General features: G+C 36.2%; 1 protein-coding gene across 2 annotated transcripts in view; it reads left to right on the top strand.

The window, feature by feature from the left end:
- The window catches only part of NALCN (sodium leak channel, non-selective), a 197,517-nt gene that overhangs the window by 119,639 nt on the left and 50,609 nt on the right, over window positions 1-27,269 (top strand). For both annotated transcript variants that reach the window (XM_065740802.1, XM_065740801.1), the window contains one exon: window positions 502-576. In XM_065740802.1, the coding sequence (XP_065596874.1) occupies window positions 502-576 (75 nt within the window). The remainder of the gene's footprint in view (window positions 1-501; window positions 577-27,269) is intronic.

Here is a 27,269-nt window from a genome sequence, read left to right as displayed (position 1 = left end):
ATACACATTTTCTTTTTCTGTAATTCTTTCTCCCAAAGACATACCTACACAATACTTAATGTAAAGTATATGAAGGAGCATGAGTTTTTTAGTGGTGGTATACTCAATTGGAATCAGCTTCTTTGCTTATATTCTTTCTAAGCATTGAGCATTAAGCATAAAGTAAATTACTGTCAGATTGTCTCTGTTTATTTTAATTTAGTTTTCCTGTGAAATAGATCTTGATGAGTATTATGTTAAACATATATAAAATCTTGGTCATAAAACCTAGAATTCAATTTTTTTACATTCATATACTAATTGTATAGTAAGTCAGAAAAGAACTTCTACTTACAAGATGGCTAGCAGACATATATCAGCATGAAATATTAGTTCAACAGACGTGATAGGCAGTACTTCCTTTTACAACAGTAACACCCTCATTTTTTCATTATTTTTCATAGTACTTCTAATGATATAAATGCAAGGCAATTAAAAAAATAATCTGCATTTGTTTTGTAGATTCTACTCAGCTTGTTTGTTGCTGTTATTCTGGACAACTTGGAGCTTGATGAAGATCTGAAAAAACTTAAACAAGTAAGAACATGTTTTGGCTCTGCTTGAAGATATTTTCAATAAAGCATTCCTCTACTGGTGTTCCTATGGTAAAAGATGTGAAATGTTTTCAGTGAGTACTAAGGAAACAGGAGATGTTGAAGAAAACAGACTTATTTTCTTAGACAGTTTACTATCATGCAGTATGGAGTAAAAATTAAGTGATTATAAAAAAGAAATGTAGAAAATGCTTCAAATATTAAATGAAAGTCGATTTAGATCAACATGTAATTAAAATTATGAAAAAAATCACAAGTGGATAGTATTTTTTGCTCATGAACTACATACTGATATATAAAAAGTTGTTTGGCTTATTTTCATGTTCATGAAGGCTTTACCATGTGACTGCTGTACTTTGTACTGCATCAAGAAAAAAAAATATGAAAACATAGTGTTCCTCCTTAATCAGATTAGCTGTGAGTAGGATATGAAGCATGAGCACACCGTGGACCCATTTCTGTGGAAGGTAAAATTTTACAGAATGTAGCTCCTGTAGGCTTTTGCAAATTTATTTATTTATTTATTTATTTAGAGCAAGGCCTCACATGTGAGCAAACTGCAGAACTGCTGCAGGGGTGAGCTCTATCAAGAATCAACGGAAAGAAAGTGGGAAAGGGGACCACACTGAATCTGTTAGATGAATCCTAAAGACACTTGGCAAAGTTGATGTGTTTGCATGATTATCCATATCCGGGCATTAGGATTACCTTGAAGTCACTGTCTCAGGTTTGAATCCCAGAATGAAAATTGCATAAAACAAATATAACTAGAAAGTTCCCTTTGGCCATTCTGACCTAGTGAACAAACCATCAAAGAAGAGTGTGTACGCTTTATATGAATACACAGATGTGAATTTATGTATGCAAAGAGAAGTTGAATCATCAGCATTTGCATAGTTTGTGTATGAAATAGTAAATTGATAGTTTAATGTGTTGGAACTGGTTTTGTAATATTCAAGTTATAACCTTCTTTTGCCTGCCTTCTGTTTCTTCTGTGCGTCTTTCAGGTGCACCAGCAATTCATGTGGAATTATGCTTTTTCAATTTTTGAAAAATAATCTCCCAGACAACTTCACTGAACTGTTACATTGAAGCTAATGTGCCCTTGTTTTTCTGTCTGTGTTATTTTGCTTTTGGTTTTAAAACTGAAAGAATGAATTTATTGATTTATTTTGTTTATATTAGTTTTGCTTATTTTCTACAGATTTCTCATTTAAGAATGTTAAATGTCAACTTAATGATTGTCTGTTTAGTATATGCTCACTGAATACATGGAATGTTGGAATTACTCTTCCTTCCCAGTATTCTATTTTTCAGGGCACTAAAAGATAAAAATGATGTATAGTCACTTTAAGATCTTGATAGAATTGGATCCAAAAATCTTTTTGGTTTTGTTTTTGCAGTATTAAGTATCAGCATATATTGCAAATGAAGTGAGTTAAAAGGGCATGCATTTTATGGCACAAATAAATATAAATTCTATATATCAATCAGCTCACAAATGTGGAAAAAGATATATAGTTGATTCTGGAATGGAGTATGCAAATTGAGTAGAGCAAATCAAGTTTACTCATTTTTTCTCCTTATAAGTCTCAAACAATAAAATGACAGGAAGTGAAAATTACTCAGATATGATAAGCCATGTCATATCATAGTGATAATTTTCTGGTAAATTTTTCATAATATCTGCGTGAATTAGGTGCACAAATCAACTTTCCAAAACGAGGAGCTTGAGTTTTGAAATCCTGTGAGTTTTATAGACAGTTTTGTCTATAAAATGACAGTAACATGACATTGTGTTCTACATGCACTCCTCTGAAACTAGGGAACAAAAAATGATGAGAGGCCACCACTTGCTGTGCTTACCACTGTGACAGCCTAAAATCTTGTTAGCCTAGTATGAACCCTGTGTCTGTAATAACCATAGAGTAAAAGTAGAGCACACTCAATTAAAATACATATTTTTTAAGAAGTCCCCAAAATTCATACTTTTGAAACTGGTCACAGCACAACTTCATGAGTTAGGTGCTAGACCAGAGTAAAAAAGGGTACCTACTGAGCAGACCAGGCATTGGATTCACAGAATCACAGAATCATAGGTGTTGGACTACTAAAGATCATCTAGTCCAAACCCACCTTATAAAGCAGGTTCCATAGAGTAGATTACACAGGAAAGTGACCAGGTGGATTTTTGGTATAGCCAATGAAGGAGACTCCACAATCTACCTGGACAGCACGTCCTTACTCTATCACCCTCAGAGTAAAGAATTTCTTCCCCTCATTCGGATGGAACTTCCTGTGTTCTATTCTGTGCTCTGTAGCAGAAATTCTAAGTGATGGCCTGAATCAGTGATTGAGCACCTAGCAGAAGGGCAAGGCCAACCCAGGGAAGTTCAGGTGTATGTAATGTGCCAGAGTGACCAGAAGGGGTGGAGCCAGAATTCACTCCTTCCCAGACTTCATTTAAAGTTTGGCAGTGGAGGTGAGTGTATTTTGCTGGAGATCTCTGCCTGCTATAGGCTGTCCAAAGGTAAGCAGTTTTTCTTCCTTTGTGGCTGCTGCATTTGTGTTTGTTGTCATTTACTGTAGCCTAGGACTGTTTTACTCTGCTATAATTGCTGTACTTTCCATTTCTTGTCCCTTTTTTCTGTTGCTGGTCACCATCAAAAAAGTCTATATGCCTCCCACAGTTTTTTTTTTTTTTTTTTTTATAAGCATTGTTGAGGATTCCCCTTGGTCTTCCACAGGCTGAACAGCTCTAGGCCATTCAGTCTTTCCCCCTGAGGGAGATGCTCCAGGTCTCTAATAATCTTTGTGGTCCTCTGCTGGGCTTTCTCCAGAATCTCCCTACATTTCTTGAACTGAGGAGATCAAAACTGCATGCCGTGTTCCAGATGTGACTTTACTAAGGCAGAGTGGAGGGGAAAGATCACCTCCCTTGACTTGCTGCTGGCCATGCTCTTTTTAGTGTATCCCAAGACACCATAGTTGTCCTGGCCGTAGGGATACGCTGCATACTTGCGGACAGTCTCTTGTCCACCAGGGTATATAGGTCCTTTTTTGTAGAGCTTGTTTCTCTGCAGCACAGGTCAACCCCTAACCTGTATCTCATTTCTTGGCTCTTTCCTTTGTGGATCTTTGTAAGGTTCCTCTCTGCCCAACTCTCTGCATTGATAGTCCATTTGCTTGATCAAGCCAGTTTTTACAGAGGATCCTCTTGGCCATTAGAAATGACTGTTTGTCTCTGGTGTAATGGTATATGCATATATGTCATACGCATTATGACATATAAAGATGTCTAAGGTGGCTTACAATGATTCACTTGAATTCATGTTTTTGAAATACTGATTTAAACAGTAGCCTCTCTTCAAAGACCATTACTGAATGTATTCTCTCCTGGTGTTTTATCCTAACAAATTCATATTGTACAAAGTTTTGCGTTGTTTAAAAAAATACTTAAGGTAAGAGGAAATAAGGGATTGGTTCTTGGAGATGAATCATAGTAAGTGATTGCACAACTGATTAAGTGTCTAGAACAGAGAATGTTTCCTGTGGGGTATATGTGATGGTATCACAGACTTGGTGCTGATAGTAGCTGAGCACTATTACACTGAAATATTGGTTGTCTTATCTCAGAAGATATAGCAGAACAAGTTCAGTTCAGTGATAGTTTGAATTCCTCATTAAAAATGAACTATAAAGGGAAGGAAGATTGGGAGGCAATTGTCACATTTTAATCAAAACCATTTCAATAAAGAAAGAGGACTCTATCACTGCACAGGATTTTTTTTGATATCTATAATTCAATACTGAATAGCGTTTGAAGGAATTAATCAAATCGTTCAAGTTCTTACTGCAAAAGTACACTGATTTGTTAAAACTGATGAAATTGTAGTGCTTTCAAAACTATTTCCATCCTCATGTTTGGTTTTTTGTGTTTTTGGTTTTGTTTTGTTTTTCCACAGCCTTTAATGACTTTAAAACTTGAGGCACAAAGCATTTTCAAATAATGAAGTACTGAAGGATTTTCAGTGTTGAAGGCAGAATATATTTAGGCCAGAAATGGCACATAGCAGATAATCGCTTTTGAGATGTATATTTCTTAATTAAATCTTCATTCCTTTACTTTAACTTGATAACAAAAATGATAGTGCTTTCTCAATAATCTGGAAGTAATAATTAGCTAGTATTTGCAACATACTTTAAAAAGTAAAGCGATATATAAATGCTATACTATGTAGACCAGAAAGAAAACTTGTAAGAGGTTAATTTCAGTGCTTTATGTAGCTTTGCAGGAGGGAGTGGAATTTATTCTTCAGAAATTCCATTCAGATGGTTTAGGAGGAGAATTATTGTTTGCATTGTTATTGGTCTGAGCTTCATTCATAGTATGTCCTCATCCTTTGCCAAGTGTCAATCTCTTGGCTATATCTGCCATCATAGCTCAAGACAAGTGAAAAGCAGTTGTACCATAGCTCGTATTCACCAGCTGTATATTAAATTTGATTGTTTGTGTCACTCCAGACTGATCATACCACACATACTAGCTTGCAGGTATGAGATTGATCCTACTCATTTTCCAGTCCTGCCTTCTTCTATGGTGTTCAGCACATGAGTTATGCAAAAGAAATCTGTCAACTAAAATCTTAGTTTACTCCTCTTGTATTCCTCTCTTCCTCCCTCTCTCCTCCAACTGTTGTCCAAAATTTAAGAAGCTGGAAGGATTTTTTGAAAGCCTTTTGTTGGGCTATTCCTTTTAGTAATTCAGCTACATTGTGTGAGTTATTATTCAGATGTTGTTTGAGTACTTCAGAGAAGTCTTAAATGATTATGAAATATGACTTTCCACCACAGAAGCCCTGTTATCTTTTCCTGTTTTCTACGTACTTAGCAATTCTACAGTTACTACGTTTCTATCAGTTTTCTACATACTTAGTAATTGTACAATTACTAAGTTTCTATCACTTTACATAGATAAGTAGTCTGACTCACTATTTTTCAGTTTCTCATGTGGCATTCTGGAGTACTTTTTAAAGTTTGTCATATGTGCATCTTCCTTTATCTCATTATTGGTTTTATTTATGTGATAGATTATTGGCCACTGTTAGTGTATCAACATTGTTATATCCCTGAGAATTCTTGGAAGTCTTGAGTGAGCATTATCAGGTCTTAGAGAGTAAAAAATTGACCTTCTGATGGTTTTATTCCAAAATCATTTTTCCTGATATTGCTGTTGAAAATTTAACTTCTATGTGGGTTAGGGTCATCTTTGACTTCCTCTGTGGATACAGTTCTCTCTGTTTTCTTGTTTTGCTTTGTATTTCTGAACTTGAAAAACACTCTAATTCTCTTTCAATGTCTTTGTAGATCTTACTGCTTTCTAAATGTTTTATTAGTTTCCTTATGAGACTTTTTTTCTTTAGAAAATAGTCCCATGAAACCTTCCACAGTCCATCATGTGAATGTTTTATGAACTTTTGCAAACTTCCTTTGCTCTCTTCTGCATTTTTTGTTTAGCATATAACTTCCCTTTCTGTAATAGTTCCTAAATATATCTGAGGGCCTTCTTTGCATTCCACTTGACAATGCTGACCTTTTTGACCTTAGAATTTCTTCAGTAGGTTATTGATGTATTCATTGCTTCTATAACAGGGTATTTATAAACTTCATACTCCCAGATCCTGCCATTTAATTGTTCCTTTTAATTTATTTTAACAACTTCATGTCTTTATTTTTTTTTTAATTAAATTCAATGTAGTAGATTGTTTCTCTGAATTTAAAAGTATTTTTTTATCACCACTATAGAGTAACTTTTTTGGTATTTATATGATGATCTAGGTCTGGGCAACTTGCTACAGCACCTTACCACCCTCTTCTCCCTAACATCTAATCTAAATCTCCCTTATTTAAGTTTAAAATTATTCTCCCCTTGTCATGTCACTATCTACCCATGTAAAAAGTTGATTCCTTGCCATCTGTAAGCTTCCTTTAAGTACTTGAACGCCTCAAGGAGATCTTCCCAGATTCTTCTCCAGGCTGAAAAAGCACAGCTCCTTTGGCCTTTATTAGTGGGAGCAGTTGTCCACTGACAAGAAGTAGATACATTTGGAGAGCAGTTTTTGAGAGTTTTTCTTTGTTTGTTGGGTGTGTACAAGCAAATTGGAAGCAAACTGTGAGATGATCCTCAAGCTGCTCAAGTTATATGAATCATTATATGCTCAACACTGGCACAGTTTGTAGCTGTTGATGTACTCACATAGGAGGCACTGCTACCACACCAAAAAGTGGATCCCTACTAATAGTACACAATTTTAGAAATTTTTTTTGTCAATTAAAAGATCAGAAACAAAAAATAAATTTAAGTGATTGTTTTGCATAATGGAGGAAAGGTACCAATGGAATTTCATGCTGATCTTGGATAAGGTCTTCACTATTTGTTGTCTTAAGTTGTCTGGGAAGTGGGGTGGGTAGTTGCTGATGAAAAATAAGTAAAGGCATCCAAATTTAAAACTTACTGTGAAGTATTCATATTTTTGTCTGAGAAATAAAATTTCAGTTGAAATATAATGTGAATAAGTGCACAGAAAGAAGAATCCTAAACAGATGTGTAAATGTAAGCTTTGAATAAGCTATCAGTTCAGAAAGGGAATATCTAAAATGACTAAAAAAAAAGCTATCATGTTTCTTCAGTACTTGCTGAGAAAGAAGGCAAACTGTATTAAAAATAGAGATGATTGTTAAGCACAGGTGAAAACTTATTGTTCTACCATATATACCTGCCATGTGTCCATGTGTTGAATATTGGAGTCAAATGAGTGTACTTTCTTTCAAAAAAGATACACTGACCTGAGAAAAGGTATGTGAAAGGATTATGAGAATGATCTTTAATGTGAAAATGTGATGACAGAGGAGGAGGCTAAGAAAGAGTTACACGAATCACAGGAGGATTGAGAAGCTGAATAGGGGAATGCTATTTTACTTCTTCCGCTATAAGAAAATAAGAGGACACTCAATCTGGGAGGGAAGAAAAAGGTACTTTCTTTTGATTTTGAGACAAGTTAATGGAGTAAAATCATATGAGGGCTGGTGGTTTAGATGTATGTTTAAACCCCAGAGGCTGTGAAAGCTGGGATAGTGTGCAGGAAGTATAACTGTTTTGCATTTATTCAGTTCTTATACCTGTTTCCTAGATGTATTTTACTTGTCTTTGTCAGGGACTGGATGCTGGTGGGATAACCTTTGATCCAAACTAGTGCAATTATTTTTATACTCCTATAGTTTTCCATAATATGAATGGGGTTTCAGAAGCAGTTTGCAAGTAGCACAGTGACGAACCATATAACTGATGTATTTCCACAAGGGGAAGAGCAGGTCTCTCAAGCATCTCTGAGCATAAGCTCTGGACTAACTTCCTTGGTTCTCTGTGCAACTAAAATGTGAATATAGATAGGATTTGTTACTAAAAATATTTTCTTAATACACATTTTATTACCTAGCGACAGAAATTCTTGGACAAATCGACAAGAATATGAAGTAAGAACATTTTTCTTCCCATTTAATGAAGTTTTCACTCTTACCACTGAAGTTACTTGCCAGATGTACTTGCTCCTTTCCTTCTCCTTTGGCTCCACATAATAAAATGCAAACAAGATTTTCCCCCTGAATCCGTATCACAGCAGCATAAGCAGGAGCCATGTGTATATTTACAGTGTATATATGTATATTTTAAATGTTTTAAAATGTTATTTTTCCTCTGTGCTTCTAGTTAAAGCAGATGTTTACCATGTTTATTTTCTCTTCTGTTAAAATATTAACTCTTGAATGTTGAGAACAAACATATTCATAAAAGTTGGAGATATAGATTTTTTTTATGTATGTGTGTCCTAACAATTCAATTAGATATCAGTGGTTTAGGATTTTACTCTTATAAGTTTTCTGTAATGAAACAGTTTACAAAAATCAGCAGTCTTGACAGAATATGTGTAGTTAAAGCCAAGAAGGGAACTGTTAGGTGCCCTGTTTGATGAGAAGGAACAATTGTAGCAGAATAAAGTTAACTGGGAGCTGGGTGCCATCACATATACATTTTGTCATGAAATCTAATTCCATAGTACATGTGTTATTTTAGTGCTGGTATAGTGAGGAAGGAGTATGGGGGATGCTGGTGCTGGGATCCACTGTCACACAATTTTTAAGAGCTGTGTCAAAGCAAGGTAGAGAGGTCTTTGAAAATTATGGGAGAGGGAGAGTTTGGTAGGTTGTTTTTTTTTGTTTTTTTTTTTTGTTATTAAAGAAACAGCAATTAGCACTGATATTGTTTGTTTGTTTTGTGATGAACAGTTGCTTTTGCTTCTTCCCTACTCTATTTGGTACTAAGGTTAAAAAAAAAATCCCAATTTATTATGGGAATTTTGACCTCTTACTGTATAAAGAGAGTAGCTGATGCTCAGAAAATATCATACAAATTTCTGGAACCGGTATTCTGAATCTAAGTTGGATACTGTTCATCTTTCATGCAAGAGTGCTTAAGCAAAGTTTTGTTTAATGTCAGTCAAGAAAGAGTAAGTTAGTCTGTGGAAAATTTGCTATGTTCTTCTACATTTGTCTCTAATGTAGAATTAATTCAAACTGAAGTTTTTGACTCAGATTTTTATTAGGTGAACTGAAGTGATACATGCCAGACAGTTTCTACTTACGTTTCCTGTGGATAGATTTTTCCCTTCTGTGATTGCCATAGTTTTCAGTTCTTATTTCTCTGTAAACTATAGAGAAGCAAAAAAGTTGTACTTTTTGATCTGAAGTTCAAATGCAATCAGTTGTTGGTTATACAATTATTATATTGATGCAGTTGAAAATATGAGAAGCATATACACTGGAAATATCTAACTTGGATTAACAAAATGTATTTAATTTCTCTATGTGAAAGAAATCTTCAAAGAGTACTTTGTGTACTTTGAGATGCACTTATTTCTGAGAAAGAAGTAACAGTGTACCTTGGAAGGAAATGTAGGCCTTATTCATTTCAAAAGCCAAAGGCATCCTCAGAGAAAAGGACAGGGTGGACTGTATGAAGACAGACACTGAACATGCCCCCATGGTGGTATCTTTGCAGTGTAGCAGTCAGTGGGATAAATTGAAACCTTTAAGTTTAAGGTCTTGAAAGACAAACATATAAATAATTGCTTCTTCAGAGAATAAAGCTCTACACCACCAGTGATGTTGAGGATTTCCATCTTATACTCCTTGCAATGATATTTAGAGTGATGTTGCTACATCAGTATCAAGAATCTACAAATTCATTTTATTATGTGCTGATTCAGGCTTACTGACACTGCTTGACAATGTTTAACACTGTTGCCCTTGCAGCTTCCACTTTCAGCTCCCATCCTCCCATCTCTGAATATTTTCAAAACAGATACCTCTTCATTCAGAAAGCCTCCATAAATTCAAAAGTGCAGTGCTGGCTTTTGTGAAACATTTTAATGTTTCTCTCCTTTCTGAACTTTGTTGTTGCTCTGGGAATGGCCTCTGCTCTTCTTTGGACCAAACTTCCTACTATCTATTGATTATCATTATTTCTGTATCTTTCTACATGAGAAAGAGAAATCAGTATGTCTCCTGGTATAAGGAACCTGCTTTGGCAGGGGGGTTGGACTTGATGATCTCTTGAGGTCCCTTCCAACCCCTATGATTCTATGTTCAAAGGGTATGCTTATTCCTGAAGTTTGTGATGTGCAATCTTTCTCAAACACAAAATATAGAATTCACACTGGCAAGGAGAGGGGAAAAAAAGAGCCATGTACTCATCTCTCCCAGAGCTAAGCACACAGGTCTATTCTGTGACCTATCTTTCATTTGTATTGTTTTTCACATGTAGCATGTTTCTACTTTCACTACTAGGAAAGGCTTCATATTTACCTCATTTTCAGGGTTGGGTTATTTTTGTTCCTCTGTTGAAGTCAGATGAATGGGGGGAAAAAAGGCAAGGATTTTGCTACTGTCTTGAGTATACATACATTATGTTTGCTGAGGCAGCTAATCTGTCTTTTATGCCTTTCCAGTTTTCATCTGATTTTGTTAACTGTTCCTAGATACTGAGTGTGGTTTCCATATGTTTTTGCCCTCCAGATACTCATCATCTCTATGTAAAGTAGTTCTAACAACTGAAACAGCAAGTTGGTTTTCCAGCTAGTGAAAGTACATGCTATTTTTATTGCTTCTGCTAGACACTCCTGCTGCTGGCATTTCATATGATTGTCTGCAGAACAAATGAAGAAAGCAACCTGAACTCAGCACCTTGCTTATTCAACTTTAACATTTCACTCTGAACTCAACAGAAATAATTTGCTTTGATCTTTGTTTTGGTTCAAAAAATATTCATAATTAAAACTCTATGAAAACTTCACAGAGGTAAGGGCTAACAAATTGATTTAGTCAACAGAATTAGCCATCGAGAGAAGATGAATCATAATCTGAATGTCAGCCAAACTGAATCATATGTGGTTTAGTATGATATGTGAGGCTGAACAGTTCTTACTAAGCATGGTTCCAGAACAAAAAGGAAGTCCACGTTGTCCAATGTAAGAGAGAACTGAAAAAAATACAGAAGTTAAAAGCTTTCTTTAATGTGGATCTGGGAATTGTGGAAATATAGTTACGTATTGTAAGAGAAGTCTAGAAAGCAATGATTTTTATCTATTTTAAGAAAGCACATAAACCAACCAAGGCTCTACAGGTTGGTTTTTCCACATGTAGAACTCTGTTTTCCTACAGAACATATTCAAAGAACTGCTAGTCAGTATTCAGTGAACTGCTTATAGGTTCATAAGTTCATTAGGTTGGAAAAGACCTACAAGATTATCTAGTCCAACCATCCTCCTATCACCATCCCTACCCACTGAACTATTAAATCAAATCCCTTAGCACCTCATCTAAACGCTTCTTGAACAGCGCTAGGGATGGTGCCTCAACCACCTCCCTAGGCAGGCCATTCCAGTGCCTGACCACTCTTTCAGAGAGAAAATGTGCCAGGGAAGATTTAGATTAGACCTGAGGAAACAACTTGTGGCCATTCCCTCTCGTCCTGTCGTTATTTATCAGGGAGAAGAGGCCCACCCCCTCCTCACCACAACCCCCCTTCAGGAAGTGGTAGAGTGCAATAAGGTCTCCTCTGAGCCTCCTCTTCTCCAGACTAAACAATCCCAGCTCCCTCAGCCGCTCCTCATAAGACTTGTGCTCCAGACCCCTCACTAGCTAGCCATGCTGTCTGGCTCATTAGAAGGAAGATATATATATATACACACACACACACATTTTAGGGAATAATTCCTTTGAAAGCAAGACATTTTAAGAGCGCTAATGGTTTGAGGAAGTCCTTGATTCTCCCTTTCTCTGCATCTTGAAAACAGAAGCATAAACAATTGTTTCAGAACAAGGTAGTTGCATTGCCATCTGCAACACAAACTGTCTATTATTTGTTATTTCAAGTGCAACAATCTGCATTAACCTGAAAACAGAAACATCTGCAACAGTAAAGTGTTAAGCAGTTAACAGTTTTAACGATGTTGAAAAAAAAAAAAAAAAAGTAATGGGCTGCTATTTCAGAATGCTCCTTGTGTTAAGTATTTGCCTTAGGACTTTAGATCTGGGTAGTCATATGGATGACAGAAGAGGAAAAATACAGTGCATTCATTTATTCAATCCTTATCTTACATGAGTTCCTTGTGTGTATCATGCAATTTTGGAGGCATGAGAAGATGGAGATGATCTTGGAGAAAACATGCTACTTGCAGTAGCTGCAAGTAATTTTAAAATCTTGCCAGAGCTTCTCTAGGAACCAAAGCTGTTAATGCTGGCTGTCATTTTACATCTTCCAATTGTGGTATCAAAAGATACACAAAAAGTTTCTCAAAAAATATATCCTGGCATCAGCTCTTATCTCTTTTCCATTTAATTAAAAGATATAGGCTTAGATTAAAATCAACTGAGAAGCAGGCAATGCCAGATTTCCATGGGATATATAGGATGAAATTCCATACTGTTAATAGAGTTCTGGAAGTATTTTGTTCTGGACCATACTTTGTCCTCTTCCTCTTTTTCATCTCATTTAAAAATCTGTTTAATCTCTCTCAAAGTTCTTACAGTAATTTTTTTGGTTCTGTTCTAGGAAAATAGACTTTTCTACTTACTGGAGATGTAGCTTGTATAGAAGTATATTGTTATATAGCAGTTGTAACAAAATATTACTAGATTTTTTTCCTTGAATGTTTTAATATAATCTTTGTTTATATTTCACACAGTTTATATTTTCCTTCCTTACAAAATGAGTTTGTCTCAAAAATCTGACATAATACTTAAATGTTTTGGAATCTATTCATTAAAAAAAGTGGATTTTCTGAGGGACGTTACTACAAGTTGTACTTTTCAGATATTGAGAATTGCAGCAGGCACTTTTTATCCACACTTAAGGGGGTGCAAAGAATGCATGTTCTTATGCACTTGTGAGGGGATTTTCCTGGTTCCCCCTGAACTCATAGGATCGTGGCAATTTGGGCTGAGTATGAACAGGAGTGGTAGGAAAAAGGTACAAGGACAGTCACAAGACTTCCATTGCTTTCTATTTTGCAGTGTATAACAATGAAATGTTCCACATCCTGTTTAGAGTTCTTTTGAAAAAGAATAACACGCCCTTGCCCTGTATGATACTGTTGTCTTAAGACTCCTTTATGTTGTTTGTGCACAGACACACACAAAAATGTCTGCTAGAATTTTTGCTCATACAAACACACTAAAAATGAGTTATCTACCACTGCTAAACCTTGAAAATGACTTACTGGTTCAAGTGAATTTGGCAGTAGCTTCTACAGAATCAAGTTATATTAAGCTACGGTGAAATTCAGTACAGTGTAATCATTATCATCTCACTCAGTATCACTTCTTGTCAAAATCGAATCTGTTTACATAGACTCCTGTTGGTGGTTGAACTGAGTATACTTCAAAATGGAGTTTCCTATCCACCAGAGAACATAAAATCTAGAAATATGTGACGTGGCCTGGGTAATACTTACTGTGTATTGTCTGTCATACTGTAGTGATGATGTATTCCTATTGGCAGAGTATGTCGATAAAGCTTTCACAAAATGATCAAGTAGCAGCTAAGATCTGCGAGTTACATTGCCAGCTATCTGTTCACTGATTTATTTTTTGACTATAATATTAGGACAGTGTTGTGTCATCATTACAACTACCATATTTTAGGACTGTTCTCACAACGTCATGCTCAGCTGAACAGAATGCTCTCTTGCATGGCTCCGAACATCATGGGTGACCCATAGGCCTGATTTAATATTTTTGAGCATTCATTTCTTCACTGCATCACCCACTACCCTTTTCGTTCTTGAGTTTCACAAAGGCTTTCAGTATTCTTATGAAAACTGGGGGGAAGAGGTTTTATTGTCTCGAGTCCTGTTTTTCTGTGTTAATCTGGATTAACTTTACTCTGATAACCAGGTATTATAATTTCAATTTATGCTCCTTTAAAAGCAGTATACAAGGTGTAGAGTTCAGATAATGGGTTTGTGCTGGCATTCCTGGGGACAGTGCAATTAACTCAGCTGAAATGGTATTGATTGTTTGACCAGGCAGATTATTCTAGAAACTTTCTGTGTTTTTTTATTTTTGCAGAATCAAAATCAAATTCATATCTGGTTTATACTACTAGAAAGAGAGTAACCCTTGTACATCTACAAGGGTATATCTACTAGACTGAGCCAGTCCTGTAAAAGCTGGATGTAATAACAAAACTAATCATTTAAATGTTAAAGCTCTGATCTGACTAAATAGGCGCTAGTCCTGCTGGAGATGACTCATAAGGTTTCCCCTCTAAATTCTGGCCTTGGTAATATAGTTCCATCCATTCATAGAATCATAGGTGTAGAACAACATAGAGGAATTGGCTTCTCCAGAGACTTAAACTGAATTCTTCAGGTCTATCTTGTTCTTTCAAGTAGCTGGTGTCTGGGGTACCTGTTTGACTAAGTATAGTGCCTTGTTTAATTGCTTACAGTTGAGATAAATTAATTCAGTGCTAAAGCATAACTTCTACTGAAGAAGTAATTCATAATTCAGTGTCATTTGTTTAATTGTATGATCCTATACATGGAAGTAAAATGTGTATACAAATGTGGCTAATTAACATGCAAGCCAACAGCAAATACTTTTTTGACGTATAGATCAGAGGTTTCCAGGCATCAGGTTAAAGAATAGGATTGAAGAGCAGACTTGCGTATGGACCTTGGAGTAAAGATCCAGTCCAGTTCCCAATAAAGACTGGCCAATTGTCACCTACCAGTGCCTTGGAGTCATTTGAATGCTTGCAATGTGCTATATTGTGTCTTGGTCTAAAAAGAATATGTGAATGCTGGGGAAAATGCCTCTAGATAATAGTATAGACAGTTATGTTTGGGGCAAAGAAATCCCCCGATCAAAAAATCCCATTTGTCAGGACAGAAATATTCTTATTTCCAGTTCCTTTCTTTATTTGAAAAGAGTGGAGAGTATGAAGATATTGAGTGCATTCAGATAGATAACTAGAACAGAAAAATACATAATTGTCACATCCTGAATTTATATTTTGGATCTGTTTTCCTGCCCAAAAATACAAACATAATCTATGTTTGAGAGCAAATATATATATATACATACAAGCGCCTCATGATTTTGAATTTATTCACAAACACACAGATGCAAAATGTCTTTAGGGTCATAAAAGTTTCCCTTCATTTCTGCTCCTGAAAATACCTTACAAATATGCATATGTGAATGCAGGTGCATGCACACACCTACTTGCTGTAAACCTGTTGAATGTACAGATTTTTTCAAAGTGTCCTAATTCTTGCAGGTTGCTGAAGAACAGATCTTGTTTAAAATCAGGCCGATTTTATCTAAGTGCTGAATGTATTCCCAAAGTCTGAAAATGTGTATGCATACTTTACAAGAATGTTGCTTCTTAAAAAGAAAAAAAAATCTGAAGTTCTAAGAGCTCCAGTGGTGCCACATACCACCTCTGATGAGCTTTCTTTTAAGTACTGGTTGTTGTTTTTGTTTTAACTAGGTATTTCTTAATCCTACAAGATTATTTTCCTGTTGTCAGTAATGAAATGGTGTGCAGTACTTACACACTTTGCTTGTACTGACAGTGCGTTGTCCTAAAGTAAGTCCTCATTAGAGACATTTGCTTTGGTGATCCAAGTTCATCAAGTTCAAATCATGTCCTCTTGCACCTCTACCCTTGAGCCTACTGCTCTTTGAGTATGATCGTGCTTGGTATTACTCATGCAAGATAGTGGTCACAGGAAAGCCCTCTGCAGCCCCTTTCCCCCAGGAACTCTGGTTTCTAGGGTTAGGGAGTCTGTGGTGACTTCTGTCTCCTTTTTAGCTCTCATTAGACTGTTACCAATGTGGCAGTCATCTGAAAGTAGAACCAAGACACTGTCACTTGGAAGTTTTATTCTGACCAATGATTGATAAAATGTCACTAGCTTATATTTCTGGTTTAAAAAGAAGAAAGCCAGTATTATGGTTAGACATTTATTATGAAGAAGAACCTGTAGGCTCAGAATGTAATAGTAGCTTTACTGGGTCAAAAAAGAAGGTCCACCTGGTTCAGTCTCTGATAGTGATCAATAAAATACATTTGTGGAGTAGCGTAGGAACAGGGAAAGTACATAGTGAGTAATGTTCCATTTACCAGTGATATTTCATACTTGAATGATAGTCCCTCTCTAGGGGGATATCTGGCTTGGGAACTTCCCAGGTCCAACAAGTAAACAAAGATTTCTACTTACAAGTTTGCCACATAATTATTTCATGTAATGTGTCCTTGCTTTTGTTGTATGTAGTCATTCTAGTTAAACAATTCCTCAGTGCACATTCATTCCATGCCTGTTATTACTTCCACTGTATTCTGTCTTCCTGCACCTGTACATGCAGCTTTATAATTTGACAATTTTCTGTTCACTGGATAAATCCGTGTATAAAGTGTTCTGCATTTACAAACACATTTGGCACTTTAAATAACTCATCTTGGAATAATTCATGTTTAATATTTATTGCATAAACATTCCAGTTTTTCCATGTGTGTAGAAAATAGAATTTTCTAGAACTCCTGTAGCACCATTTTCTGGAAATGCCTACTTATTTCTATAGAAACTACAACAAATACTACGTGCACAATAACACTATTTGATAGAGCAAATTCTCAGCTACAAAGCACCCATTTTCACAAGTGATGAACAAGAGATTGCATGCCAATCCTGTAAAAATTTGCACAGCTAGAATGTGGATTATCTTTCACATTGCTTTTTCCACTGATGAAACACATTGCCCACTGCCTCACTGTGCTTTCATCCACTGTTTGCTTTCCATAAATGGTCAGCAGGTATCGATAAATGTTAGTGGATGCTGTATCACTGAATTCCTCCATGCAGAAACAACACTTTTGCTTCATGTGCACTTCCTTGTCAGACATCATTTTGTCAGACTGCCTCTCGGCTGCCATCTGTCACACACCAACAAGATAGTGGTGGGAAGGTTGAACCTGTACTGCCATACCACCAGCATCCACCTCTGATGTCATGGCCCAGCTTAATGAAACAGGAGGCATTATGTTTGGAGCAGCACCCGTTCTTGTCTGCAGTGGAAAGCAATACTGGCAAGACTTTGTGAAGAAATTAAGATGTCTGGCCTGTCTGTGTTGAGCTTGCTTACTTAACAGTTTTTCAGGGGGTCCATCTTTTTGCAGCCTCTGTTCTTCAAGTGCTCTCCTTAGGCATCTTTTCTGGTAAAGCAGCTTAGTCTCTAAAAACAAATTCTTTGTAGGGGAATTCCAGTCCATCCAGATACAGTCATTGTTCATTCAGAAGATAGTTTTGACCTTTTTCCTATTAATACTAGTAAGTCCATCCTGGCACTATGAATTTTGACAGACCTATTACCAGCTTCTTAATTCAGTGGGGAGCAAAAATGTATTCATACTTTATGACTCAGTTGTACTTTCCAGTGTGAAGAATTATTATTTTTTATCCTTTATATAACCTATACAAACACTCCTGATGAATGGAGCTTAAGTACATATCTCACTACTGCCTTTAATCGAGAGCAGAGATAGTGTCAGGTCAAACTCCGGCAATTGATTTTTCAGGCACTTGACTCCAAAATGTATGTTGTGTAATATATCAGGAGAGATATTTTGTCATGATGGGAAGAGGTGGAAAATATAGGATTTTGAACCTTTTACCTGGTGGACTTAAGTGTTGTCATGCATATAGGAACATCTTGTAAACCAGAAACAGCTGTAAAAAAATCAAAGGCTTCCTTAAGGACATTAAGAACCATCTAGATGTTTCTTTCCCTTTAAAACAAGTAGTTGTAAAACAAAATAAAAAACTAACGTGTCTTAATGAACACTAATAAGATTATGGAGTGAAGAGCTACAATGCAAAAAATCATAGTGTTCCTAACCCAATTTTGTCTGGACTGGGTGGGTCAGAACACAGACCCTGATCCCTGTGCTTTCCTCAACACTGCTGAACAATCAACAGATCTAGGAAGATGCCAATGACAGTTTCAGCAGTAGCATCAAACCTGGCACTTCCAAATTTTGGGTGCTGAGGTTTCAGCTTTGAAGTGTGAGTTTCAGCATAGGGATTTTTCATGAACATAATGTGCTAACAAGGTGTTATAATTGGTATATCTAATTTAAACATACACTTGGCATAAAATTATGCATATATACATGAGTGTGTGTGAAAATCAAGGAGCTTTTTAAAGCTGAGTTAGATTTACTTGCCTTCAGAGCACTGTTATTCACAGAATAGTGCTGGAGCTAATTCTAAATGTCTAACTACAAAATAGAATAAAATGAAAAATTGCCTTTCTGTTCTATCTTATGCCATGTAAATGAATTTTTAACAATTAATCAGAAAGATACACATTTTATTAACAAATGAAAATTATTATAACGATTCTAAACTGAATTTGAAGTACTACATAAAATGGATGAAATCCTTCTTCATAGTGAAAAGATGGCAGAACATTCACAAAAGTACATGTTGATCCTTCATTCGTAAGCCATATGCTGACCATTTGAAGTGTTGTTATTTCAAACCTTTACAGTGAATATTTCCATTTCTAGAAAATAAAAGTGAAAAAGGTGATCAGCTGGAAAACTACTCATGCCAAAGTCTTCCTTCTACGTTCTTAAGGAAGTTTTGAGTCTCCTGAAGATCGTAGTTTCCACCTTTATTTTTCACACTTCTTACCTTATCTACCAGTGTTTTTTTAAAAACAATACCAATGAATCATAAATTCTGGCTTATGCACTTCATGCTCAATGGTAAATACCTAAGTATTAATTCAGAAGTTGCCACTCCCTGACATATGCCGTACTGTGTTATTTGTCACGAAAACAATAAATTCAAGAGAATTTATCTTGGAGAAAGCTTTTATTATATCAAATAAAGCCTTAGAAAATTCTAGTTGATGATTGTGGTCAAAGCATGCACTTTCCAAGGATGAGAGATGGGAGGTAGGGTGGCTATGAAAGTATGAATAGCCTTAAAAAAGTATAAATGTAAGCTTCTACTGCTTCATTTATATCAGTAGGGAAGAAAATGCTTACCTAGCTTTTATATCACCAGGAGTTTATCCAATCTTTATTTTTTTGTTTTATTTGGTTGATATCTAAGAAAAAATGCAAGTGCTTCCCAGTGCACATTATGATTCTAGATGTTTCATTTTCTGAAGTAAGAGACCATCCTGTAGGTGTCTGGAAGGGAAGAGAATGATTGTGTAGCAGTACTTTTTATTTTGATAGCAATTCAATCCTTAAAAATTTGTGCTGTGTTTGCTTTTAGTTTTATTTGTGTCGCACAGGACTGCATTTCCTTGTCTGAATTGTGCCTTAAGCTAGTAGGAGTTTGTGAATTTGTGCACTCATGTATTTATCATACACAACTTTTGTATCCTTATAAAAATAAAGGCCTGGCCCCTTGCATGAGATATAATTTTTATTCACTCATTGAAAAAGCTAGCTGTGTAGAAGGATTAATTGATTACATCTTCTATTGAGATTCTTGTTTTCCTGATTGTAAGTCACTTATCTTCCTCTTAGGATTCAAAGAGTAGAAACTCTGAATCAGGAAACCAAAAATTCTCTTTACAGACTCTCAAACACAAATCAGGTGCTCTTAAAAACATGACAGAATATGAGAAATCACAGATTTTATTTATTTTTTCCTGCATAGCATCCAAACAAGTGGGAGCATTATTTCAGAATTAAGAGAGATAATTTGTATATTGATTCTCAAAGAAGAAATCATCACAATACAGAGAACCATGCCTATTGCCTGTGAAACTGATTGTCAGAATGCAAGAATTCAGCCGCAGCTAAAATTTCATCGGCAAAGTTGTATTGTAGAAAGGGCAGCCAGTTTCACTAAACTATTTTCTATCAAATCTAGTCCAGACTTGAAGGTTCCTGAAGTAACTTGCATCAGCCTCACACAGGTTTCCTTCTGCATGTCCTTTGGTTAAATTGATTTTATGTATAAATTTCTATACTGAAGAAATGCTTTAAAATGGCCATGCATCAAAACTCAGGCCACCCCTGTCAAGTTACGAACAACAAAACCACAAATAAGCAGGAAACAGCTCGTTTGTGCAGTCTTCCTTGTTTAAAAAAAAAATATATTGGATTTTTGCCTCGATATATGGAAATGATATTTTTTTCCCAACTTTTGTTACAATTTTTCAGTGTTACATTGCAGACTTGGTCCACTAGGTACATCTAAATTTACATAAATAACCTCCTCACAGAATCTGACAGCTTAGTAATAGTTCAAATTAAACTACAAGTTATCAAGAGATGGCAGATGTAGACAGATATACGGCTGTGAAATTAAAGGCAATTAAAGAATTGTCTTGGAGCAGAAAACTATCACCAAATAACAGAATCACAGATTAGAAGGGACTTCTGGAATATATCAAGTTGTCATTTGTCCAATCCAGTTCAATGGTGATCTATTTCCCAGGTAATAAATAAATCAGCATATAGAAATCACATGTGATTAAGATTTTGCATATGTGGATGAAATTCTATTTTTCCTATACTTTGATATTAACAGAGCGTAAGTCAAACTTAAATTTTTTGTCAGTCTATGAGAAGAAACAGGCAGGTTCACTTCAGAATGTGCCCTTTTATCCATATGACCTCACTACCTTTCTGTATTTGTTATGCTTTTCACTGTCTACATCCTGATAGAATGTCAGGATTATTACTTCCTTGGTTCAGTCTGGTTCTCTTCAGCTCTTTTTTTTTTTTTTTTTTAACTAAATGTGAGCTACCTGTGGTGAGAACCTTGGGAAATCTGTCTATAATTGTAATTTCTCATTCTGGCCTTATTTTTCTCTGAATCTAGTACAGCAGGTGAATTCCTGTGTTTTGACTACAGGTTGGTAAAGTTACAAAGCTACATCCATTAATCTTTCTTTTTGCAGGATCTGGAATGGGTAAGCAAACTTTAAGAGTCTCTGAATTTTCCTGCGCTGCTACTTCCTTTGCTTCACTGTCAGAAGTTGAAATTAGTTTTGCCATATGTCTTGAAAGATTAACACACTGTATCTAGTCAGTGTTGAATGACTGTCCATGTGAGAGCAGAATTTATGAATCTTCTTCATTTGTTCATTTGAAAATATTTTAGCTTCTTATTGTTCATCAGACATAGAAGTCATAACAAATAATGGTACCTAGTTTTAGTCAAGTCTCAGTTTCCTCTGATGAAATTGTAAAGAATATTCTTTTGTGATTCAGTGGTCTTTGTATGGAAACAAATAAATCTGTGCTATTTATTCCAAGAGAAAAATGATTAATATGAAAATGGCAAAGGATCATCTAAATGTGAAAAACTATTAAAAGAACTATGTATTGTAGGTTTTTTTAATCTTTTTTAAATAATCTTTTTTAAACTATCCATCCTAAAATTCCCTTTCTCTGAACTGTCTTAAAATAGGGGCCAGATTTACCCTGCCAGATTAGACATAAAGTAAAAAGCTTTATACTGTGAGAATGGTGAGGCACTGGATCAGGCTGCCCAGAGAGATGGCAGACATTGAAGGCCAGGCTGGATGGAGCTCTGAGCAACCTGATCTAACTCTGAGTGTCTCTGTTCATTGCAGAGAAGTTGGACTAGACAGTCTTTAAATGTCCTTTCTACCTCACAAGATTCTGTGATAAACTGATTTTTACCTTGCCTAAATCAGATTCTTCTCTAAGCTAATCATTTAATCTATCAATATGAAGAGAGAGAGCTGTTTAGAATCTGGTCTCTGTCCCTAAAGTCTACTGGCTGGTACAGCATGGCTTTTATATGCTGCTGAGTTATTTTCCCTTTCCAAAACTGCCTATAGCTTAAACAGGAAGTCTCCTAACATCACTGCTGGGAATATTCCCAGTATATAATATTATATATATATATATATATATATAATATTCCCTGAATATAGGAAAAAAATTGCAAGTATGGGTTATGTGTAGAGTCTATGAAGTAATTGCTCTGAAAAATTCATTTTATTTATCTCAATCAAAGGGAAACTCTGTTGTCACACAGGATTCCTATCCTCTATTAAATAAATGGACTAAATCTTAGCCGAGTTTTGCTAGAGGAGTTTTGTGTCATTTGAATTGCAGTCACATCTTTTCAGCAGCATTTGTTCATGAAGAACTGATAGGAGCTACAATTACTGGCAGGAAGTTATTAAGAAAGCACATTTGTGAAACTTTACTCAATATCTTATTAATTTGGAAGACTTCATGTGAAATTGAGGAAAAAGTTATTTAAAAGGAACAACTGGAAAGCGACAATCACAATCAAATCATAATACGCACAGCATATAAACCCTGTGACACAGAAGAGCTATTTATAAAAAAAAATCTTATACGTATGAGAAATAAATGTGTAATCTTGTTCCTCCATCTGCCAGGAACTTTCTTAGTTTATTTTACCCTTTGATTATCAACAGTGAAGACTCTGCTGTGAACGCTAGCACTGCCATATATATATGTATATATTTTTGTACATTTCATTGAAATGTACAAATATTTCCCCACAGGACCACAGAATGTGGTTAAAGTCAATTTAAATTCTGTTTTATAGTTGCTGGGTGGAAGCATTTCTTACTGCCTGCAATGTTCCTATTTGTTTAGGTGATTCCAAAGGGCAACATATGCAGTTGGTACGTCTAGATGGTCAACTGAAAGAGCTCTAGAGAAGACCCTTCAGCCCTGAGCCTTTGTCTGAGCAAACTGTATAACTGTTATCTCGTGGTTGGCTCTGTCCCGGACATCCGCTTTGATGTCCTGGGCATTCTCCCAGACAATGTTTTAGTGTAGTTATGAGAACGATTAACCTGAGGGAGTGCTTTCAAATGAAGCCTGGACAAGGCTTCACCAGGTTTGTCCTCTCTAAGTCAGACAGTTCTTCCAGCAAGCCTCACAACTTTCAGGCAAACTCATGTGCTCTTGTATCTCTCAAAGTAGGCAGTAGACAACCCAAATTTCATTCCACAGGAGTGTTAGTTGGGTGAACCGCACATAAAGGCTTTCACTTTCCATAGGAAAAAAAACCTACTGTAATTATGTCTTAGAGCCCAAAGGAACCAGAAGCCTAATTCTGTGAAGTATGGTTGAAGTCAGCTGGTATGAATTTAGACATGGGTTAGACCCTTGGCAGCCTTTTATTTAGCACTATACATGAACTTAATGAGATATCTACAACATAAATGCTGTTGGGTTTTTTTCCTGTTGAAAATGTTTCTTTTACCCAAATTCAACCTACTGCATTTTGTCAATATCTTTACCTTAATTTTCAGATTTTTTTTTAACCATCATTTTTCAATACGCTTTGTTCAAACAAAATTGAGCTTCATCTTTATTTTTAATGGAATTACAGGTGTAAATTTTAGTGACTGAGCAGCTGCTGTGTCTTAAATTTTGACCTAACACAGTTACAAATATGTTGACACATATTTATGCCAAATCTGAATGAATCATGGCTATGAAAGCTTACAGATATGCGTATCTTTTTGTGCAGCTCTCATTCATGTCCAAAAATTACCTGATCTATATCTTCAGACTAATAACAGAACAGGAAAATAAAAGCAGTTATATAACCTGCGTTACTGATTTTGTTTAATTTGTATGTCATTTACTGATAATTGGATTTCATTCCAAGTTGCTATTGACAAATCAGAGATGATGGCAAATACGACAATTTGGATAAGAAAGAAAGATCTGGAAGACTGCTGAATAGGTGCTGGTATCAGTTTGCAGTGTCATTCATCCTGTCATCTATTTGTATAATGCTCAAAGCATTCAGTGCAGGAGCACATAGCATATCCTGCCAAGAGGGTAGCAGAGATATGATATGGTCACTTTTTTCTTCAAATGCAGGCCCTAGGGGTGATTTCCAGTGAAAAATATTGGTGTATAGCAGTGCACTGTAATGTACCAGACAATATTAATTTAAAACTATGCAGTAGTGAGGCGCACTGAACTTTTTCCGATGGTTTGAACTTTGCACGCTTGCCATGAAATTACTCTGGGCAGCTGGCCATTTCCTAAATAAATTGTATGTATCTTGGTAGTGCAGCTTTTAATTTTGGACATGATTGATCTTAAGTTGTTATGAAAACTGTCAACTCAAATAAGAGTTTACCAATTACATTGAGCATTACATTTTTCATAATTGTTTAATTTCATTGAAATATTTACCCAATATTTAAGTGAATTTCACAGGCTGCAGGAAAAGTGCATCTTTCATTCTTAACAGATTGCATGTTGCTAGCTCTTCTTTCAATCATAATTAAATGAACAGGGAACTACAGCAACAACAAAAATGTTAGGAGGGGTAGGTCTCATCACCTGGGATATGATTAACTGTTTTTCCTCCGTTATGTTCTCAACCATGTCCTAGAAACTCAATGACTGCATTGCATTTGAGCTTTCAGTTTGCCTTGCTGAGAATATTACTTGCAAGGATGTTTCTGTCTTTAAATGCAAAATGACTATATGAACAGATACCTCAGTTAGTTCTTTGAACTGTTCGAGTCATCATACTCACATTACTTGACCCCAGAGCTCTTCTGTGCCCGTAGCTGTTAGCTCCTGCCTATCAGAGAAGCTACAATACATGCTTGAAAAGAACTTGCTACTTTCACACTAATTGCACTGTCTGTGATTAAGTTGATGATGTGACATGATAGTACTACAGTGTTTTAAGATAGGAAAGACTGAGCTCTACCATTTATTGCTTTACCAGTTGCTTCTGACATCTCTGTTGGCCTGGCTAGAGCAGTGTGATTCCATCAAGGATGCCAGCTTCCTGATGGGAGAGCTCTTAACTTGAGTAGAGCAGTGATTGCTTTGCTGGCCATCGCACCTCAAATGTACAACTACCACCAGTGTGCCTATGCATTAAAAAGCTGACCCTGACCGTTCTTCCCACTAGTCATGACCTGCTGTCTCTTTTATTGCCACTGCCTTCTTCCACTTTCACCACCATTCACACTACTGTATGTACTTAGGACATCTGCTTACAAGTTCTCTTCAGTTCTAAGGGCCAACATATTAACTACACTGAAACTGTTTTAGCAATCACCCTTCTGTAAAGAAACCTTGAAGTCACAAACAATTGTATAGCTAAAGCTGTATTAAGCAGTATGAGTGAGATCATCCCCCATTAATGCCCTGAGAGGGAATCAGTACAGGAAGCAGCTGTTCCTGCCACCATTTTTACAGGATGTGCAGTTAAGATGGGATTGCTACCTGGGCTAAGTGGCTCCTCATGCCTGGGGTTTGAAGCCGCTGTAAGTACTGGCCATTGGTTCTGATCCTTATGTCAGCCTCAGTGATTAAGGTGCGTTTGCGTTCAGCCAGAGTGAAGCTTCCAGGTTTCCTCCAAAAATAATCTGTTTTTCATACCAACACAGCTGACAAATCACCAGACAGTGAGTGCAGATAGTTTGGGCATTCACTTCAAATTACTCTGAGTCAAATGTAGGCATGGCCATCGTATCATCCTGAAAAAAGGGGTAAATATCACCCGTTACTTTGCCTTTGTCTCAGCTATCTTCTGTAGTTATCTGTAGCAATTGTGTGAAACAGGTCTAGAGTACCTGGTGCTATGAACGTGTACCTGAATGTATTGTTTGAGCTACTATCAGTGAGTGGAATCCCACATTAAGATTTCTTCCCCATCACTCCCACATTGAGTATACTGTTTTGACAAGTTCTTCTGATCTTGGCTCAGGGTAGACAATTGTGTATGTATGTATTGTGCCATTAAAGCAGCCCTTATAAACTTATGTCTATTTCCACTATTTTGAAAGTGCTTAAATTCCTTCTATGGAGTTGAGCTGTTAGCCCATGGTTGTTACCATTTTGTTAAAATGGTGAGCCGTGAACTGCTCCCAGTAGGTTCTTTGGAGCTGGAGATCAAGAGACAAGCAGAGCACATCAAGCCAGTATATGTTTTCTCACCAATAGTAATAATAACAAAATAAAAAGAGAAAATTTCCTGAAGTTTTATTTTGGCTTCAGATGTTGCTAGAAACATTCTGCACCATCATCACTACATTTCAATTGCATTTTTTATCTGTAAAAATGTGTTATGTGTTAAAAAAGGTCAAAATGTAAAGAACTTAAGCAGCAATATAATACGAGATGTATGTCATGCAGAGCAACAATTACACCCTAAATGTGTAGAGGAGAACTCAGTGAAGCTATATTCTTCACAGTCCCCAATATGTAATATTATCACAGCATGAGTAATTGGAGATATTCTGTAGTAATGCTTTGACTTTAGGTTATTTTAAAATAACCTAAATAATAAGCCTATCTTGGATCATTCTCCTGGTTGGGTGGGGGTATTACTGTTCTCTTGCTTGTCACTTTAGCTATGCAGTTCCTCATTTCCAAGCTCTCTTTGATCTGTTCTGTACTGAGACTTCAGGCAGCACTGCAATCTATCATATGCTCTCTATCTTGTCTACACTGACTTCTGTAAATGGGAATCCATAGCTGCAAGAGACATAATTTATCCATGCCCAAACCTATCTATTTATACAATGACTTCTTACCAAAAGCAAACTAGCAGTAACTCAGAACCCTCTTTTTTCTCTAAAACTTCCCCCCTCTCAAAGATTTTCAACAGTATAATGTTGCAGAGAAGTCCTGGCAGATTATACTGTTAATTTCCCTGATAAGGTTTCTGTTTAGTAGGAATGAAATGATGAGGTGTTTCCCTCCAGAGGTTTCTCTGAACACTCATAGATTTTCCTGTAAGGATATTGATTTTTATTAGCCTAAAAATTCACTTTCTTAATTTCATCATAGAATCATAGAATGGCCTGGGTTGAAAAAGAGCTCGAAGATCATTTAGTTCCAACCCTCTTGCCATGGGCAGAGTCATTGACCAGACTGCCCAGAGTCACATCTAGCCTTGCCTTGAATACCTCTAGGATGGGGCATCCACAACCTCTCTGAACAGCCTTTTCCAGTACGTCATCACCCTCTGAGTGAAATACTTCCTCCTAATATCTAACCTAACCTTCCTCCTAATT

The sequence above is a fragment of the Cyrtonyx montezumae genome, unplaced genomic scaffold (assembly GCF_038088225.1).
Source record: "Cyrtonyx montezumae isolate F1298 unplaced genomic scaffold, pur_monq_1.0 scaffold_3, whole genome shotgun sequence".
Lineage (NCBI taxonomy): Eukaryota > Metazoa > Chordata > Aves > Galliformes > Odontophoridae > Cyrtonyx > Cyrtonyx montezumae.
Note: the sequence above shows the minus strand (reverse complement) of the source record. Positions and strands in the feature narration are given on the sequence as shown.